Source organism: Anolis sagrei, chromosome 2 (assembly GCF_037176765.1).
Source record: "Anolis sagrei isolate rAnoSag1 chromosome 2, rAnoSag1.mat, whole genome shotgun sequence".
NCBI classification, from domain to species: Eukaryota; Metazoa; Chordata; class Lepidosauria; order Squamata; family Dactyloidae; genus Anolis; species Anolis sagrei.
The window spans coordinates 70,213,130-70,232,992 of record NC_090022.1 but is presented as its reverse complement, the minus strand read 5'-3'; the positions used below and the strand labels follow the sequence as shown (position 1 = coordinate 70,232,992).

The 19,863-nt window shown below is 41.3% G+C and overlaps 1 protein-coding gene across 1 annotated transcript; it reads right to left on the bottom strand.

Annotated features, from left to right (window-relative positions):
• Nucleotides 1–5,928: 5,928 nt before the first annotated feature.
• On the bottom strand, nt 5,929–19,863 carry LOC132769161 (putative protein-lysine deacylase ABHD14B). The gene is made up of 4 exons (XM_060765839.2): nt 19,718–19,863; nt 14,807–15,042; nt 12,924–13,165; nt 5,929–7,617 (listed from the first exon to the last, which is right to left on the bottom strand). Exons 1-4 carry the CDS (start codon nt 19,846–19,848, stop codon nt 7,435–7,437), a joined length of 792 nt encoding a protein of 263 aa, XP_060621822.2. The 5' UTR covers nt 19,849–19,863; the 3' UTR covers nt 5,929–7,434.

Below are 19,863 nucleotides of genomic sequence, written 5' to 3'. Positions count from 1 at the left end.
TAAAGGCGGAAGGACAATTGCATGGTAAAATTGTTGTGTGGAAAGCACTCTTAGGGTGCATCTACACTGTAGAATGAGTGCAGTTTTACACTACTTTAACCTGTATGGCTCACATTTTAGTTTGATGAGACACCAATACCCTTTGGCAAAGAAGGCCTTGTATTATAACTCCCATGATTTCACAGCATCGAGTAGTTAAAGTGGTGTCAAGCTGCATTTATGTACCCTTCAAAACTGAGAATAAAGGGGGGAAACTGAAAAGAAAATAAGCAAAATGTAAGAACACCTACCTACACACACTGCTGTTTCTTTCTTACCAACCTCAGAGCAATGTAGCCACATGCATGAGTGAGAAACGCTTTGGTCTGGAGTTTGCACTTCTTTCACAGCTTTTTAAAATGACAGGAAGAAAAATGAGATTTCATCTGATACATAAGGAGAATAAGATCCCATTTAGATGGGAAAATGCGAAAGAACTGCGTTTTAAGTTAACAAAATATTTTTAAAGAATGGCAGAAAAGGGAACCAAAGGTGAAGACTAAACTACTCCAAGATGCGAACAAGCAAAGAGCCTTAGGTTACCAGCTATGAAATTTTTTGAATGATGTTTAGAGTAGTTAAAAGAATGAATGTTATTGGGGAATAAGAGATTTTTGAAGTAGAAAGCTCATGAAATGAAGCTTGAATGGCATTGATATTTTGAGTATAAGATTTATGGTAAATGTAGATTTTAATAATCATGTGATATGTATTTTAATGAAAATATGGACAAGATTCAAAGCCAGATTGTGCGAAAAATGGTTTCAACAGAAGAAGCTTTTTTTCTAGAAAAGAAGCAACAGGCAGAGAAAAAACAATTAAGGTATCAAGATATACTGAAGGATTTTACAATACAACTATAAAAGAATGGTTGTTGCGGGAAAGTTATAAATTCCAATTTTCTTTTATATATAGTTATTTGAAAGATTTATATTAGGTAAATAAAAGATTTAAATTAAAGAATCCATGGTTTTACACTGATAAAGTCTGAGTTTCGCGTTCAAATTATGTATGAATGACAATCAATGGCAAAAAGTTGGTTTGTTTGAATTCTATGTCTTATGCAATGTTTATTTTATGTAGAATTTTTCAGTAAATATTATTTTTACCAAATTTGCTGAATACTGGGGCCACAGTTGGCGCAATGGGTTAAAACCTTGTGCTGCTGAATTGCTGACCAGAAGGTTGGCAGTTCAAAGCCGTGGGTCGGAGCGAGCTCTTACTGTTAGCCCTAGTTCCTGCCAACCTAGCAGTTTGAAAACATGCAAGTGTGAATTGATCAATAGGTACAGCTTTGGCAGGAAGGTAATAAGGGCGTCCATGCAGCCATAGTGGCCACATAATCTAGGACGTGTCTATGGACAACAGGCTCCTCAGCTTGGAAATGGAAAAAGAAGCCAGAGATGAAAGGGGAAGCTTTTACCTTTTACTATGTTATTTGTCTATTATTGTTATTCCACTGTATGAAAGGCATTGAATGTTTGCCTATCTGTGTATGTTGTAATCTGCTCTGAGTCCCCTTGGGGAGATAAAGTGGAATATAAATAAAGTGTTGTTATTGTTGTTGGCACGAAGAAATAAGAAATGTGATACTCAACCAAAATCTTTTGCTTGAAACTTCTGCTATTATGGTACATTTGGCTAATATTATTTATTATTTATTTATGCGCTTGTATACCGCTAATATCTCAGCCTAAGTCGGCGACTCATTGCGGTTTACAACAACTAAAAAGTTAAAAACAATTAAAAACAGTATTCAATTTAAAACATGAAACACATATACAATACAAATTATTGGGCCACCAATAATAATCCCATGCATCTCGTAACTAAAATCACAATCCAAAATTCATCGTCCATGATTACCAGCCTTTAGTCATCAAAATTCGTTGCAACTTGTTTAAACATCCATGTCTTCAGTCTCTTCCGAAACACCATCAGCGAGGAGGCTGATCGTACCTCTATAGGGAGGGTGTTCCAAAGCCGAGGGGCCACCACAGAGAAGGCCCTGTCTCTCGTTCCCGCCAGCCGCACTTGTGAAGCCGGCGGGATAGAGAGCAGGGACTCTCCAGAAGATCTTAGGGTCCTGGTGGGCTGATAGGCTGAGATACGTTCGGATAGATAAGTTGGGCCAGAACCGTTTAATATAGTTCTTGCTGGTTCCACAAAGACTGAGATACTTTCCTCAACCACAAAAAGATGTTCATTTGGCACTGAGGCCATTACACAGTGAAGCAAAATACTCTGCCTTCCAACAGGTTTGATGTGTTTACAACTTTTCAGCATTGAGGAACTTCATTTTATACATATGCCAGAGAGCCTGGGGACACTCTCCCTTCTCCTGAGGTGCAGTCAATCCCAGGGCTTTAGATCCCAGATATAGATAGATTTTTCTGACTGTGTGGGAATGACAGCCCAGGGCTGGCCAGTTCCCTGCCAGCAAATCCTCTGCCTAATAGGATAAAGTCCAATGTTTTGACAGCCATCCAAGCCTTCAGCCAGTCAGGGTGCAATGTGGCGATTAGAGTCCACCTCCCCACTTCTTACTGCTGGCTCCATCTGTCTGGACTCCCATCTGTGGAAAAGGAACACAAAAGGAACAAGGCCAGGTGGCTGGGGAAGAGCCATGTGCCTGACTTTAACCTGTCTCCCATCTGTTCACCTTGGCCATTCATTTAATAATCCTTTAGGAATGTAGAAAAATCCATTTGTGCTTTTACTCTTCTTTCTCTTGTTTATTCTCTGTGTGTAAGATTATGCGTTGTGTTTTGAAGTATACAAAACAAGATCTCATGGAGATAATGGAGAAAAAAACAGCCCACTAAGGGGAACTGACTAAGTCTACAGATGCACTCCATATTCATTGTTTTGATACCATTGTAGAACTACTCACATGCATCAAATCTGGTATAAGATGCTTTCAGGGAGATATGAAAGGAACGACAGCCTAGTAACTGGATATATGCTTTGCAAACATCTTTCTCTGTTCAAGAGCAGTGCTTCTCAGGTTGATGGGGAAGTCCAGGAAACATTATTTTTTTAAAAATGTTATAGATATTATATGACTTGCCTCCTGAAACAGCTTCACTGATTGCCTATTTGCTCCCGGGCCCAATTCAAAGTACTGGTTATTACCTATAAAGCTCTGCACAGCTCTGGTCCTACCTATTTACGCAATTGCATCACCCCATATAAACCTGTTCGGCCTTACAATCAGCTGGGGAGGCCCTCCTCTTGGTCCCACCTCCTTCGCAAGCAAGGTTGGCGGGGATGAGAGAGAGAGAGAACATTCTCAGTGGTGGCCCCACGACTCTGGAGCGACCTCCCCAGGGAAATTAGAAAGGCATCCACCCTCATGGCATTCAGGAGGCACTTGAAGACCTCGCTATTTAAACAGGCTTTTGACAGTTATTTGTCAACCTTTAGGATATAGATTTATGGGACCAAGCCCCTTTTAGCTCATAGGAACAACTGTGTTTTAATCTAATGCTCATAATTTTATTGTTAATTTTTGCTATTTAATTGTGCTGTATTTTGTGTTTTATATCTACTGATATGTTGTTTATTTTATTTTCTGCATTTTATTATATTGCAGTTATTATATTATTCATGTTGTAAGCTGCCCTGAATCCCCTGGGGAGACGGGGTGGCATATAAATAATAATAATAATAATAATAATAATAATAATGTGCCAGGGACCAGCACACAAATATGGTGTTGGGAAAAATACTTCCAAGACTTCCCTTTCAGATGGACCAAGAAACACTGCAAAGTATATACCAGTTTTCTCTGATGTGAATTCCTCAATTGGCTTGCTCGCTTCCTTCCTTCCTTCCTTCCTTCCTTCCTTCCTTCCTTCCTTCCTTCCTTCCTTCCTTTACCAGAGGACCAGCAATCAATGGCTCAAAGACTGGCATCAGCCCAGGGACCACCACCTTGAGTAGCACTATTTAAAAGACATCTATTCCCCTTTACAGCCTGACTTGTATACCACTGTCAGGCAAGTCTCTGCCAGCTTGATGGGAGATCATCTGCCTGTCTGGCAGTGAGAAACCTTCTAGCTCCCTCTCCCTTGAATTGTCCTCATTATATTTGCCATGCCATGTCTCTCCCCCTTCAACATTATGCTCATTATCACTGCACATGAGACTACCCTATGTTGTTATTTAACATTTTATTCTTTGCTACCTGAGGCTATGCTTACTTTTGAAGACCTACAAGTTATGATCCTGCAGGCGCCAGGCTGTTCCACAGGGTTTTCAGTGAGCTGTTATTCTCTTGCCTTGCAATGATCGGATTCTAAGGGGAAATTCATGTCGGCTGAAGAACTCATGACCAGCCACACATCATGACATGTGAATAACTGTATATCATTTTTGCTCATACCTATGTATTGAAAAGGCCAACACTTAATCAGAATTCCTGATCTGGTGGTGTTTTGTGCCATCATCTGCTTCAACTTATGGCAGCTTTATAAAAGGGAGACTTCTTGAAGAGACCCTCTTATTACCATTCCAGCTCAAATCTTGCAAACTCGGGGCCTTGGCTTCCTTCCTTGATTCAATCCACTTGTAAATACATTTTCATCTTTTCCCACTACTCTCATTTTTTCACAACGTTTTCATCATCTTCAGTTACTCATGTTGTTTAATATTATGCTCAAAGTACAACAGCCTCATTCTAAGCATCTCCTTTGCGCAGAACAGTACATCCTCTAAGCCTCCTATATTATAATCCTATTATTATATTATATTATATATTATACTATATTATAATTCAATTATATTGTAATTCAGTTTACATTAAATATTTTTCATTTTTATAATGCTGGAATAGTTTGATATTTGCTTTAAGATTTTAATAATGATGTCCCTTGTTGGCACAGTGAGTTAAAGTGCTGAACTTGCTGACTGAAGGGTTGGCAGTTCGAAGCTGGGAAGCAGGGTGAGCTCCCGCTGTTAGGCCCAGCTTCTACCAACCTAGCAGTTCAAAAACATGCAAATGTGAGTAGATCAATAGGTACTGCTTTTGCTGGAAGGTAACGGTGCTCCATGCAGTTATGCCAGCCACATGACTTAGGAGGCGTCCATGGACAATCCTGGCTCTTTGGCTTAGAAATGGAGATGAGCACCACTCCCCAGAGTTGGACATGACTAAACGTAATGTCAGGGGAGACCTTTACCTTTACATTTACCATAATGATACCATAATGAAAAGCTTTATGAGAACGACCACTCCTCTTGGAGTCCCCCCAGCAACAGCAAGGGTATCCCTCCGGGCACCTAAACCAGGAAATCCCAACTGGATGGTCCCCTTCCTCCAGGGGCAAACCAAGAACGGGCAACTTGGAAGTCCCTGAACAGACTTGGGAGTGGACTGGGCAGATCAAAAGACAACCTGGCAAAATGGCACTACCTAAAAGAATCCCATACCTTGTGTGATTTGTGATTGTCCATTATGCCCTGCCTCATATACAGAGGAAGAATTGTTGGAAGCTACAGACAATGCCATTGCTGTTGCCCGTTTTTGGTCAAAAGATATTTAGCCGCCAGCACTCCTTCTTTTTTTATCAGTGTTATACTAATTTATACAAAATAAAAACCATAATTATGACATAAATAAGTTATGGATTTGGTGGGACATGGCTTCCAATTTTTTTTTATACCTTTTCAAACAGCAAGCTATTGCTTCAAGTTTATCTTCAGGGAGAAGTGAGGTATATACTTTTCAAATCATTAATCTAATCTTAAAACTATTCCACACAGATTACATTTTCTTCCTAGCTTTCCCACATCTGTTGCTAAATAACTAGAAAAGAGGAGGATATGGAAGTAGCTGGGCCACAGAGCTGGAGTATAATGTAAGACAACTGATCAACAAACACAGCATAATTACAAATCAGATTTATTTAATCAGAAATTATTGATTATGACAAACAGCCAATCCGTCAGCCAGAATTTACCTGAAATTGAGGCAACGTCTACATGGCTGATTTAATTTATTTTTCTTCATCAGCTTCCTTCTTGAAAGTTTGGACCTGCTTTGCTAACCCAGCAACCCCTTTCATCATACCTAGAATGGAATGATTCAAGTATGGAACATAACAGAATTCTTCTCCCTCAGTAACTTAACTGGTCCCCGAATACATACAAAATTATGCTATTATTACCTTCATTTTTAACAACCATGAACAAACAGTATTGTAACACCTCCCATTAACCATTTCTTAAATTTGAAAATTAATATATAAAATTAATATCTAATTTAACCACATAAGCCAATAAGTATGGTGACCATGGAAAAGAAATGTTTCCTAAAATGATAGCTGTCCATTTTTGAAGAGGCCAGCCTTCAAGAAGAAAAAGAGCATTTAACATATACACATTGCTGAGAGATGCTCAGTAACCCAGATAGGAACTAAATTTTTGTTGTGCACCCTAAAATTTGCTCATCACAAAGCAGGCATTGAAACTGCAAGGCACTGAAGCTGCAAGGCCATTAAATGTTAATCAAGGTGGCCCTTTGCAACATTCACACCTGCCTCAAGCAGACGAGAATTCGTTCTCCCACCCTGGACAGTCCAGATATATAAACCTCTCTTGCCTAGTTTCCAACAGATCCCTCAACCTCTGAGGATGCCTGCTGTAGATATGAGCAAAACATCAGGAGAGAATGCTTCTGGAACATGGCTATATAACCTGGAAAACTCACAGCAACACAAAGTAGTAGTTGATTATCACTGTAACAAAACCAGCCGTTTTCCCACTCTAAAGCAGGAAGAAAGAGGCACTGACACAGAGAAGTATGTGCAGCAGGGGGCAGTGAAATGGCAGAAGGTTCTTTAAGCGAGATAGGAATGCCTGAGCAGAGACCCCAAGAACAAAAATAGCCAAGATTTCTGCAGCTCACTGTGGATTGGCTTTGAAAGACTTTGGACGTGAATAGACAGGTTTCCACATCTTTACCTCTGTCTCAGCCACCTAGCTGTTGACTTTTATGCTCATTTAAATAAAAAATAGGTGGCTATATCAAAGCCATGAGTGATGGGAATAAGAAAGAAGTAGATCCATGCCAGATCATAACTAGCAAAATGGCAACTCAGGTCCCAATACACCTGTGTAATAGATTCTAACATCTTTTTATGAAAAAATGCTAATTCAGTGTGACCCAATGCATCTTACAATCAGAACATGGAAAGGCAAAGAGACATGGTGACTATGTAAATAATGAACATAAGCTGTGTTCTGGATGCAGGAGCATTTTGAAGTTGTCAGGCACTTCCAAAGGTCCTGCTTCAGAACTGTAGAAAAAGATCCTAATAATCAGGAAGCATACACCGGAGAGATAGGTGAGAAAATCATTGATCGTGGTCAGTTGCAAAACCGGTTCAGGCATCACTCTATGCTCTTCAGGAAATCTAAAAGACCAAGGTGCCACTCGTCTGGTTTGTCAAGGTAGCAGGCATGGCCAGCCCCTTTCATCAGCATCACTTTGTGATTAGGTAAATTCTTCAAATTGTTCAGGCTCACTTCACCCAGTTGAGCATCCTGGTCTCCATAAACAATGAGCGTTGGTACCTAAGTACAGGAAAGAACAAGCATCAATTGTGGTCAGATCAACAGATGAAAAATTCTGCTCTTCTTTTGGTTGTTTTCAATTTAAAAATAACTCAAGGAAAAGACATTTACAAGCTTCCCCCATGTACTCAGTGTACCATGTACCCAGCCTAATATCTGACTAAGTAATCTGTATTCTCTCATAACAAATCTTATTCAAAAAGTATGTAAATAATACCGATGTTACCTCCCTGCACATATGCTAGAAATTTATTTACCTGGATTTCACTATCTGAGAGATGATGTCTCCCTATGTGAGCTAGCTTGAGCTTGAAGAAGGGCTTTCTCTTAGTCCTATCATAGATTGATGCAGACACAGGAGAAAGCCTTGTTGGTGGCTGCTCCTTGACTGTAGAATTCCCTCCTACAGGCGTCTCAGTTGGCCTCTCTTTGCTCTCAAGCAGGCAAAGATCTTTTTATTCACCTTTTTGTTTACCCTTTGATTATTAGCTGTTAGATGAAGATGTCTAAGGTCTAATAAGGGGGTGCTGTGGTTTTTAACTGTTTTGATGGATTTTAATTGTGATTTTTAAAATGCCTCTTGTTTTTAATTCTATTTCAGTGTTTGCATTTTTGTATGTGTTAAATTGTATGTAGTTGCCCCTCGGCTCTGGAACTCGCTCCCCAGGGAGATTACACAGGCAACCACCCTGGCAGCCTTTAGAAAAAGTTTAAAAACCTGGCTTTTCTGGTGTGCTTTTGGGGACTGAACAATTAATCTCCATGCCATGTCCGGTCCCAGGTCCAACTTGTCCCTCTGATGTTATCCATCTTATCCCTCAATTGAAGATTAAGTCTACTTCTATTCCGCCCAAGCCCCCCACAAATCATAGCACTTTCTACCTATCTCACCCATGGGTTCCATCAAATTTTATCCATTTTTATCTATAGGCCTCACTCTCTTTGTCTGTGTCTATTACCATTTTATCATTTCTTCTTTATTATGATTTTGTTATTTTCATTTCATTACTATGTTTATTAAGTACTTTATTTGATGTTATTGTTTTGTTTATAGGTACTTTTATTTTATTGTTTGGGCTTGAACCCTGTTCAACCCGAGTCTCTTTGGGGAGGTGGTAGCAGGGTATAAATAAAGTTTATTATTATTTTTTATTATTGTATATTAATGCTTTTATGTCAAGCTGCTTTGAGTCCCCTTTGGGGAGTTAAAGCAGGGTATAAATAAATATAATAAGAATAAATAAATAGTTGCAGAAGGTCTTTTAACGGAGGTGTACTATATTGTTGTCATTATATTCTATATTATCTAATAATGATAATGATAATAATAATAAATAAAAATAAAAATAAAGATCAAACTGCAAAGACTCTGGCACAAGCCAGTAAAGGTGGCCCCAGTGTTGATCGGCACACTGGGTGCAGTGCCTAAAGACCTTGTCCTGCACTTAAACACAATTGCCACTGACAAGATTACCATCTGCCAGCTGCAAAAGGCCACCTAACTGGGATCTGCACACATTATTCGCCAATACAGCACACAGTCCTAGACACATGAGGAAGTGTCCGACGTGTGATCCAATACAACAGCAAGCAGAGTGATCTTGTTTGCTGTGGATTCATCTTGTTGTGTTTCAGATAATAATAATAATAATAATAATAATAATAATAATAATAATAACTTTATTTTTGGAGCCCCCGGTGGCTCAGTGGGTTAAAGCACTGAGCTGCTGAGCTTGTTGATCGAAAGGTCGCAGGTTCGATTCCAGGGAGCGGCGTGAGCTTCCGCTGTCAGCCCTAGCTTCTGCCAACCTAGCAGTTCGAAAACATGCAAATGTGAGTAGATCAATAGGTACCGCTCCAGCGGGAAGGTAACGGCGCTCCATGCAGTCATGCCGGCCACATGACCTTGGAGGTGTCTATGGACAACGCTGGCTCTTCGGCTTAGAAATGGAGATGAGCACCACACCCCAGAGTCAGACATGACTGGACTTAATGTCAGGGGACTACCTTTACCTTTACCTTTACTTTATTTTTGTACCCGCCTCCATCTCCCCAAAAGAGACTCGGGGTGGTTTACATGGTGACGAACAGCATAATTAAAATATAGCACATTAAAATATATAATGACAACATAAAACAATAAAACAACAGCAATATAACAAAAATATAAAAATTATCTACTGTTTTAATTGCAATTTATTTTAACTTGGGAGAATACTGTAATAGATGCAGTGGTTTAAGTATTGGGCCACAACGCTGGAGACCAGAGTTCAATTCTCTGTTCAACCATCGAATCCACTGGGCGACTCTGGACAAATCCCACATTCTCAGCTCCAGAAAACCCCATGATAGCATAAGTCAGAAACAACTGGAATGCACACCACAACATATATAAATTAAACATTAGAGATTGTTGGTCAGCCTCTGCACTTATCTAGGCACTAGCATAAAAAAGACACATATGATAGGTAACCATTACATTTCAAACTCCTTGAGTCCACATGTAAACAGCTCCTACTCTGGCATTCCTTTTGTCTGTATTCTAGCCACAGGAAAGTGGGGAGGGGTTGCAGTGGCTGCCCCTTACATGTTTACTACAATTAATTAATTAAACGGAAATAAAAACCTTCTACCAAGAACTTGGCAAAAAAGCCAGATGCAATATAATTTGCCCATGTGTAAGGTTACTCTACAATCTTACTGACTACACAAAATTTACACATGTGTTCAATAAGACTTATCCTGGATGTCTGCAAAAGGATTATTTCTGCCTGGTTCACTTTAAGTCTGGTTCATTTTAAGTCACTCATCAAGCCAAACAAAGAGAGCAGGAAGCTAATAGACACTGCTTGCTCTCTGTATCTTACAGTTGATTGCTCAGGGCTTAACCCACCGTTAAGGCTCTAAATATATCCAATTACTGTGAGCAGAAGAATGATCCTTTCCTGGTCAGAATAAAAGTGAAAATAAATAGCAAGAAAAGCAAAGCTACATTTGCAGAGACTCGGATCTCTGTGGCTGATCTGTTCAAGATGGACCGAAGGACAGGAAATTCCCCACAAGGTATTGTCTTCATGTCACCATTGCTAAACACAATCAAAAACTTGTAGACTCATCGTGCAAGGCACATACTGCAGGCTAAAACCCAAACCTCGGTAAGAGTAAAGTCAAATGTTCTGCATTTGCAAAGGACATTACAAAGCAGCATCTTAGGGGGTGCTCAGCTATTAGTCTCACCCATCTGCTTCTAAAGCTGTCATTTATTTTGACCAAAAAATTAGGGTTGAAGAGAAGTTTGACATAACGAATCTCTATTTTGGATTCAAGGGAGTAATGTGGAGATAAAGAGAAAGAAATTCCTGCATCTCGGTATTCACAAGTCTTAGAACATTCTTTTCAAGTCTATAGATAGCCAGTAGAAAAGAGAAACAATACACAAGACTTCTCTGTTTGTTTGTGTCAGGAGACAGAACAATATAGGCTTGTTTTGCCTTGTAGGCATGTGTTGTGTGCCTTCAAGTCATTTCTGTCTTTAGAGCCAGTGTGATGTAGTGGTTTGAGCATTAGACACTGGAGACTAATGTTCAAACCGGAAACCCACTGTGTGATCTTGCACAAGTCACTTTTTCTCAGCCTCAGTGGAAAGCAAAGAACCAATTTCTTCTAAACAAATTTTGTCAAAAAACTTCATAATAGATTTGTCTTGTTATTACAATGGTGGAATCATAAATTTGGAAGACACCATAAGAGGCAACCGATAAAACTCCCTGCTATGCAGGAACACACAATGAAAACACTCTTAACAGATGGTCATCCAGTCTCTCATTTAAAACCTCCAGGAAGCAAGACTCCACCACACTCTGAGGTAGCATATTCCACTGCCAAATAGCTCTTACCATCAGAAAATTCTGACTAATATTTAGGTGGAATCTCTTCCCTTGCAGTTTGAGCTCTTTTCCAGTTTCTGGAGCAGGAGAAAACTAGCTTGCTTCACGTTCATTATGACTTCCTTTCAAATATTTCAACATGGCTATCTTGTAAGCTCTTAACCTTCCATTCTCTAGGCTAAATATATCCAGCTTCCTAAGCCACTCCTCATAAGGCATTGCTTCTAGACATTTTGGTTGACCTCCTCTGGGCATGATCAATATCCTTCTTGAACTGTGGTGCCCAGAATTTGAAACAGTTTTCCATTTAAGGTACTACTATTCCTCTCAGTCTAAGTACTATACTCTTGTTGATGCAGCCTGGAATGAGTCGCCGCAATGAGTCGCCGCAAACCGCAATGAGTCGCCGCACAGGCTGAGATATTAGCGGTATACAAGTGTACTAAATAAATAAATAAAAATGGAATTACATTGGCTTTTTCAGCTGCTGTGTCATGTTCAGCTTTTGGTTTACCCAGACTCCTAAATCCCTTTCACATGTACTGCTCTCAAGCCATATATCTCTGCATTTCATTTTTGTTTAAGCTTTATATGTCTCCCTTTATAAAGATGTTGAATAGCACTGGGCCCAGGATGGACCCCTGCGGCACCCCATTGGTCACTTCCCTCAAGGATGAAAAGGAACCATTCATGCGCATGCTTTGTGTCTTCATTCTGGTGAGAAATGACTCTAGGATGCTTCTGTCCTGGGCTGTGATACTAAACACATTTATAAACAACTTGGATGATGGAATAGAAGGAATGTTTATCAAATTTGCAAATGACACCAAATTATGGTGGGTAACTAACACCCCATAATTCAAATTTGCCTGAAAAAAAAATTACACAGCTGGGTGAAAACTAACAAAAAGACTTTCCACAAGGAGAAATTGTTGGGCATATTTGAGTTATTTACGAGTTATGGTGATGCTATAAGTTTTTATGGCAAGATTTATTCACTGTGTTTGCCTTCTTCTGAGGTTGAGAGAACTTGATTTGCCCAATGTCATTCAGTGGGTTTCCATGGTTGAATGGGGATTTGAACCCTGGTCTCCATAATCTGCATTCCAACCTCGAAATCACTACACAGTGTTGGCTCTCCTTTGCCTTCTGTTGTAGCAAACAATGTGGCAGTGACCTGATGCTCTCTAGTGGTCAATTCGGAAACTATTCCTCACTTTACAACTATTCCAGGCTTGTTGAACACAGTCACTGATATCCTGCCTTCTCGGTTTTTCTCACACAATTCTGCAATCCCAGCTGTATCTCTCAATTATCTCCCAATTCTCCTCATTACCCTTTGTTGAAATACAATCTCTGCCCTGGCATTCACCCCAGAACGTCCCCCACCCTCCAGCTACAGATACCAGGCTGACATACTTTGACTCCAGCATATTGTGTGGCTGGGAATTTATCTGTGCAGATGGGTGCCACAGGAACATAGGCCTTGAACAGATCGCTGTGTTGGAAGAGAAATGGAAGCGAATACATCCCGCTGAGAGAGGGACTGATCACCACGGCCTGGCCAAGCTGCAGAGCCTCAAAGATGGACTTCAAGAAGCTACCTGGGGCTGGCTCCCCAACAGGCGCTGGAGCAGTAGCCTCTTTGGAACGACCTAGTCCTGAATGGCAAGACATATAAAACACCTCATGTTACATCTAGCTCTGCATAGGGTCTCAATGATATCCTATAGCTACAGTATCAAGTTTTGCCAGTTGTAAGTAGGAAACATTAGAGAGAAACCAAGTGAAACAGGATACAAAACATTAAATATTTTGGCATAAGCAAACATCTGAATTCTTCTGACTCCGGAAAAGCTGTTTTATTATGTACTATCTCAGATCAAGAAAAATGTCTCAATGTCTACCATCCCTGTTTATGACATGGAGGCATTTTCTTCCTATATGTTGACACTGAAGCAAAGTTTCCCAATGAAACTGTTGGTGAGAGATTCAGAACAGATAAAAGAAAATGATTCTTTGCACCAGATTTTGATAGTAGAATATATATGAGCATTAACTTGAATAGCTTTTAAAGGGAAATAGCCAAATTCATGGAGGGTAAAGCTATCAATGGCTACCAGCCATGTTGGTTAGTATTACCAGCAGAAGCAGTATATTCCAAACACCATTTGCTGGGAAGAGGTGACACTGTGTTCAAGTTTAACCTGTGGGCTTCCCAGAAGTATCTGGTTAACCATTATAGGAAGACAATGCTTTTATGATCCTCCTTTCAGGTTAACAGGACTCTTCTTACATTAAATATTATTGATCAGATTATGATTAGGGAAGGCACATTCAAATGTTGACCTGGTAAAATTAGTTTTCAGCCTGGTCAGCATTTGGATAGGAGACTATCTCTGAGGGTTCATCTACACCAGTGATTCTAAACCTGTGGGTTTCAAGATGTTTTGGCTTCAACTCCCAGAAATCCTAACTGCTCGGAAACTGGCTGGGATTTCTGAGAGTTGTAGGCCAAAACACCTGGGGACCCACAGGTTGAGAACCACTGATGTAAACTGTAGAATTAATGCAGTTTTACTGCTATGACTCACTGTCATCGCGCCACTGGAGCCCCTGGTGGTGCATTAAGTCAAAGCCCTGTGCCGGCAGGACTGTTGACCGAAAGGTCGGTGGTTTGAATCCAGGGGTAGGATGAGCTCCCATCTGTCAGCTCCAGCTTCTCATGCAGGGACATGAGAAAAGCCTCCCACAGGATGGCAAGGCATCCAGACGTCCCTTGGGCAATGTCCTTGCAGACAGTCAATTCTCTCACACCAGAAGTGACTTGCAGTTTCTCAAGTCATTTCTGATACAAAACAAATGGGGCTGGCGCTTCACCAAACTACATATCCAAGGATCCCATAGCACTGAGTCAAGACAGTTGAAGCAATGTCAAACTGTAGGTGCATCCCGGATCTTCTGTTGACATGACTGAACAACTAGTTTTAATTCTATACTGTATGCCTTTCATGAGTCTTTTCATGAATGAAAGGGGCTTATCACAATGTATAAATGATGTTATTTCTGATTCCTGAAGAGCAGGCACTTATAACTAGATCAATTGCTGAGGATCATGAGTATTCTTATCCTACTGTTGATCTTCTGTTTGCCTATTGCGACAAGTCACAATAAGCCTTCAGTTTGATCCAGTTCGGGGGGGGGGGGTCGATGTTACACTTGCGCTTAGATCTTGTTTCCCACCACAGCACCTGCCTATAATCTTCACCCTACTTTCCTCATCCACAGAGACTCTAACATACCAGGCAGGTCAATAGCTACAGCCCGATATCCAGCTTCCGCCAACTTAGAGAGAGTTTGGAGGTTCAGCCAAGTCTCTGATGAAAAACGAATGCCATGTAGCAGCAAGATGGAAAGCCGGGGAGCCTGCTGCGCCGGTGTGGCCTGTCGGTAGAACAGGGTCTGCCCACCCACTGTGATGGTACTCTCAGTCACTTGTGTGGCAGCCATTGCTGATTGTTTGTGGCTTCCAGGACACCTATAGGTATAAGGGACAAAGAAAATAAAAATAAATAACAAGAGAAACATTGTAGACCCCACCTGCCCAGTGCTTCTAGTCTATCTGATGTGGAAGACGAGTAATTATTTTATCCAGCAGCCCAACGGTAAATACTGTATTTGTGCCTATTGGGTCCAACTATTTCTTTCCTTAAAATTTGTCAGGGATCAGCAACCAATGGCTCCCAATTCATCACTGGCCCAGAGATCACTGCTTTGAATATCATGTCATGAGCTTGGAATGCTACTTCTGGCTTGTAGGGCCATTTCTTCATTTTATATTTTGTGCTCAAGTATGGGTGCCCAAATGTAAAATCTCACACTTCACATTCCAGGTTTTCCTTTCCAAAGCAGGATGTAAAAAGGGGTTGCTCCTCCAGTCTGGAGAATTTTGAAGGCCCACACTACACATTTCATGTGCACACTCTTTTGCACACTTGAAAACCAACATATTGCTGCATGTGGGTAAATTGAGGTGGTGAAGTTGAGCCAGGGTTCACAAGGCGAAGCACTAGGACTTCTTGAATAGCAAGGATTATGATGTCTTCTACCACCCACCCTAGGTTTCCATGTTCTTTCTGACTTTAACTGGGATCCTAATATAAACTGGAAGAAAAGAGAGCATGAATTGAATTTTTCCAGCTGTAATACATTAATATCTGCTATCCATGTTGCAATGTATTTTAAGATGGCTTGTTCTATACTGGACAATTAAGAAGCAGGATTTTCTTTTACAAGGCAGATGGCAGAAATGAGAATTTATTTATTACTATGAATGACTCTAAGTGCTTGTGTCTGATTCTTTCCATGGGAGAAAAATGCTGTGAAGAATGCCCGCTCTTCAAAATTCATCACTGCACCACTAGTTGGCTATATTTGAGTACAATACTAGAAAGTAAGAACTGGCCTACGGAAGGAGGACAGTGTGGAGTCTTGCCTAATCTCTCTGGGGAGGGTGCGCCAAAGTCGGGAGGCCATCATCAAGAAGGCCCTCTCCCTCATCCCCACCAACCGTGCTTGTGATGGTGGTGAAAGTGAGAGGAGGACCTCCCTAGCGGCTCTTAGAGCCCGTGCCGGTTCATAGGGGGAGATGCAATCACAAAGATAGGTGTGGCCCGAACCATTTAGGGCTTTGTAGGTCCCTAACCCTAACCTACACCATGAACTGGGACCTGAAACTTATCAGCATCCAGAGTAGCTGCTTTAATAGGGACATTGTGGGCTCCCTATAATGAAAAATAGCTCCTAAAATAGCTCCAGTTAGAAGCCTGGCTGCCAACCTAATTGAGGTTTCTGGGCCATCTTCAAAGGCAGCCCCACATGGAGTGTATTACAGTAATCCAGTCTGGATGTAACCAAGGCATGGACTACCGTGGCCAAGTCAGGCTTCTCGGAGTACGATTGTAGCAGGCACACAAGCTTTAATTGTGCAAAGGCCCTCCCGGCCACGGGTGACATCTGAGCATCAAGTGTCAGAGCTGAGTCCAGGACAACCCCCAGACTGTGGACCTGTGTCCTCAGGGGAAGTGTAACACCGTCAAGTGCAGGTAACCATCTCGAACGGCCTTGAAAATGACCAGAAGGAACTCAGTCTTATCTGGATTAAGCTTCAGCTTCTTGGCCCTCATCTAGTCCATCACAGCTGTCAAGCAGGATCTGTGGGGGGGGGGGGGGTGTTCCTTTGAATTAGGTGGAAAGAAGTAGTAGAGTGTCATCCGTGTAGAGATGGCACGGAACTCCAAAACTTTGGATGACCTCACCCAGGAGTTTCATGTAGATCAGTGGTTCTCAACCTGTGGGTCCCCAGGTGTTTTGGTCTACAACTCCCTGAAATCCAAGCCAGTTTACCAGCGTTAGGATTTCTGGGAGCTGGAGGCCAAAACATCTGGGGACCCACAGGTTGAGAACCACTGCATTAGGGAAATGCTGGGATAGTCTTGAGTCACTTGGCATTAGAAAGAGAGAATTCAAAAGAATTCCAGCTTTATCAGAAAGAGTCCATTTATAACAAGGTAACATTCACTTCATCTCTTTTCTGTACTGGTGAGAGGTTTGCAGGGAAGGAGGAAGTACAGAACCTTTGAGCCATATACAATAAACAGTCAGGTTTCTTTGTCATCAACTGAAGTGCCCTCCCCATGTTTCTACCCTCTCTACTCCCCACACAGGACTTTGTACCTTAGAGGGGGTGGGGTAGCCAAGATGGTGAGGATTCACGCTGTAATGTCTATGGTCAATGGGGGAATTTCTGAGCCCCTGACAGTTCTCCCTTATGGATAGCCTTTTGGGGACTGCATGCCAGTAATGAGTACAACCTTGCACTCCCTGATTCCACCATTAAACACACAGACCTATATATATATATCCACACATTACATAATACACACAAACCCACACCTAGGGACTACAGGCGAGGCACAACAGTGCCCCACACTGTTTGGAAAGCTCTGCAGAAGAATCTCACATACGCCCATGTGAGGGGTGTGGGGCAAAATGAAGGCACTGTCCCCTCTCCCCAATTATTTTTTTCTTCCATCCCCAAATTTCTAACATTGCAGTAATTTAAGGTTTCAGATGAACATTTAAAAATGCTGTTTAGGTATCTTACTTCAAGGAGTGGGAAATGTGAACACAGCAAATATAAGAGTTTTGAATGTGAATTATTTTCAGAATCCCACTCTCTGCCACGCTAGAAATTTGAGGGCAGAAGGAACATTTCATCTGGTGGGGCTGAATTCATATCTGAGAGGAATGCCCTCATTTTGCCTCCCACCACAAACTATACATCCTTTTGTACTCAGAGAGGAATTCAGCCTGCAGAAAAACCCCTCCCATTGAAGTCAGTGAGTCTTGTGGATCATGAAACAGTGCTGGGTGAAAGCACACTGTTGACATTTCTTTAGAATTCCACAAGTCTCTCCTACTTATCAGATCCTGGAAGGGAAGATGGTAAACTGAATTTCAGAGCATACTGGAAAATGTCCAGGGGCAAAAGTATGATAGCTGGGACTCAATGTTGGTTGTGCAACGCAGGTCAGAATTAGAAAAGCGAAGACGTGTGCGAGGCAGTGCTAAGTTTATAGCACGCTTCATCCACATGCAATTAAGTTTGAGTGATAGTGAAGAATGGTTAAAAAAGGCAGTTAGCAATAGTTAAGTTTATACCATGCACCAGTGTCTCTCACTCGCTGTGTAAGTGTAATTCTGACCCGCATTGTGCAACCAGCATTGGGTCCCAGCTATCACACTTTCGCCTGACCAGGTTTGAAGAGGATGAGAAAAGAAAATGTGAAATCAGGACTCCTTAATGTCACCATTCTCATGGGGGTGACCAGCTAACAAATCACAGTGTCTGCATGGTGGAAGGGAGAGGCATTTGCTGTGTTCCTCCACCCTGGAAGGCCCATTGCTACAAGAGATGATCTACATGTTTGAAATGGGCTGTCAATAGATCACTTACACACAGTATTTTCTGCAGGGAAAGTTACCAAGAGGATGTGAACATACTGAATATGACTTCTGGGTGCAAAGGATTTTCAATGATTCACTCTGTGCCACATTAGCAATTTGGGGACTAAAGGGAAATTTCACTTTGTGGGGCAGAAATCATATATGGGGAGGAACCCCCCTCCACCAACCCCCCCTCCCCAAACTATAGCTGCATCCCTCTATAGCAGAGTTTTCCTTAAATTTCATGTTGGTGACACACCATTTTAGACTCAGTAATTATTTTTTACAAGAAACTAAAGATTAAAACAATCACATTTAAGAGGTAAAGACACGTATTTAAATTGCAGCAATGAAATGTAGGAAAACACAACATATCTCACAAAAACCGTTAATTGATATCTATATTTAAAACATATGATTTATTGCTTATTTCACACAGAGTCAGAAGTTTCTTGTTGTTTGTGTGACAACTAATGTGCCTCGACACAGAGTTTGGAAAGCTCTGCTCTATACTAAGAGAGGAATTTAGGGCTATAAAAAGATATTTCGCTCAAGGCAGTGGGAAACCTCTTCTGAACAAATTTTACCAAAAGTCCAGTGATGAGTTTGCCTTATTTATTTAAGGGTCGCCATAGATGAGAACTTGAAGGCACAAACAGTAGCCACTAAAAGAATGAGAAAGGGTTTTGGGAAGCTCCTGGAAAGCTAGTAAACAAGTGCTGCATGAGGCAGAAAGGTAGAATTAAGCCCACCCCTGTTGTTATATAAACATGAAACATCTGGGATCACAGAAGCAAACGTATCTGTCAGCCAGTTCCCCACTTTTTACCTTGATATTCTGGGATATAGGGCTGTGTGGAAGGGCACTATATTATTGCTGTTTGATACCACTATGGTTCAATCTTATGGAATCCAGGGATCTGCAGCTGGGCGAGACACTAGTCCTCCTTGGCAGAGAAGGCATTGTAAAACCACAACTGCCAGGATCCCATGGCTCTGAGACATGTCAGGGAAAGTGGGGAGCATCCAAATCAACTCTCTTGTATCCTAATTAACAAGACACTCTTTGCAAAAAGTCTTAAAACCCGCCCTGCCTGCACTCTTTTCCCCACTTTCCTCTGCAAAGCACGGTCCTAACTCAGATGGAAGTAAGGAAGAAATCTGAACAGGACTCCTTTCCTAGCTGTTGCAAATGGGAAGTTTACCCGCTCAGAGTTGAAGGAACAGCTTTTCTGGGCGCAGATGGAGAAAGAGATGGGGAGCTTCCGGGTCCAAAGGTACTAAAGGAAGCCCGAGGGAAGAAAAAAAGGCTGGCAGAAGAGGACAAGAATTGCATGGAAAGTTACCACAT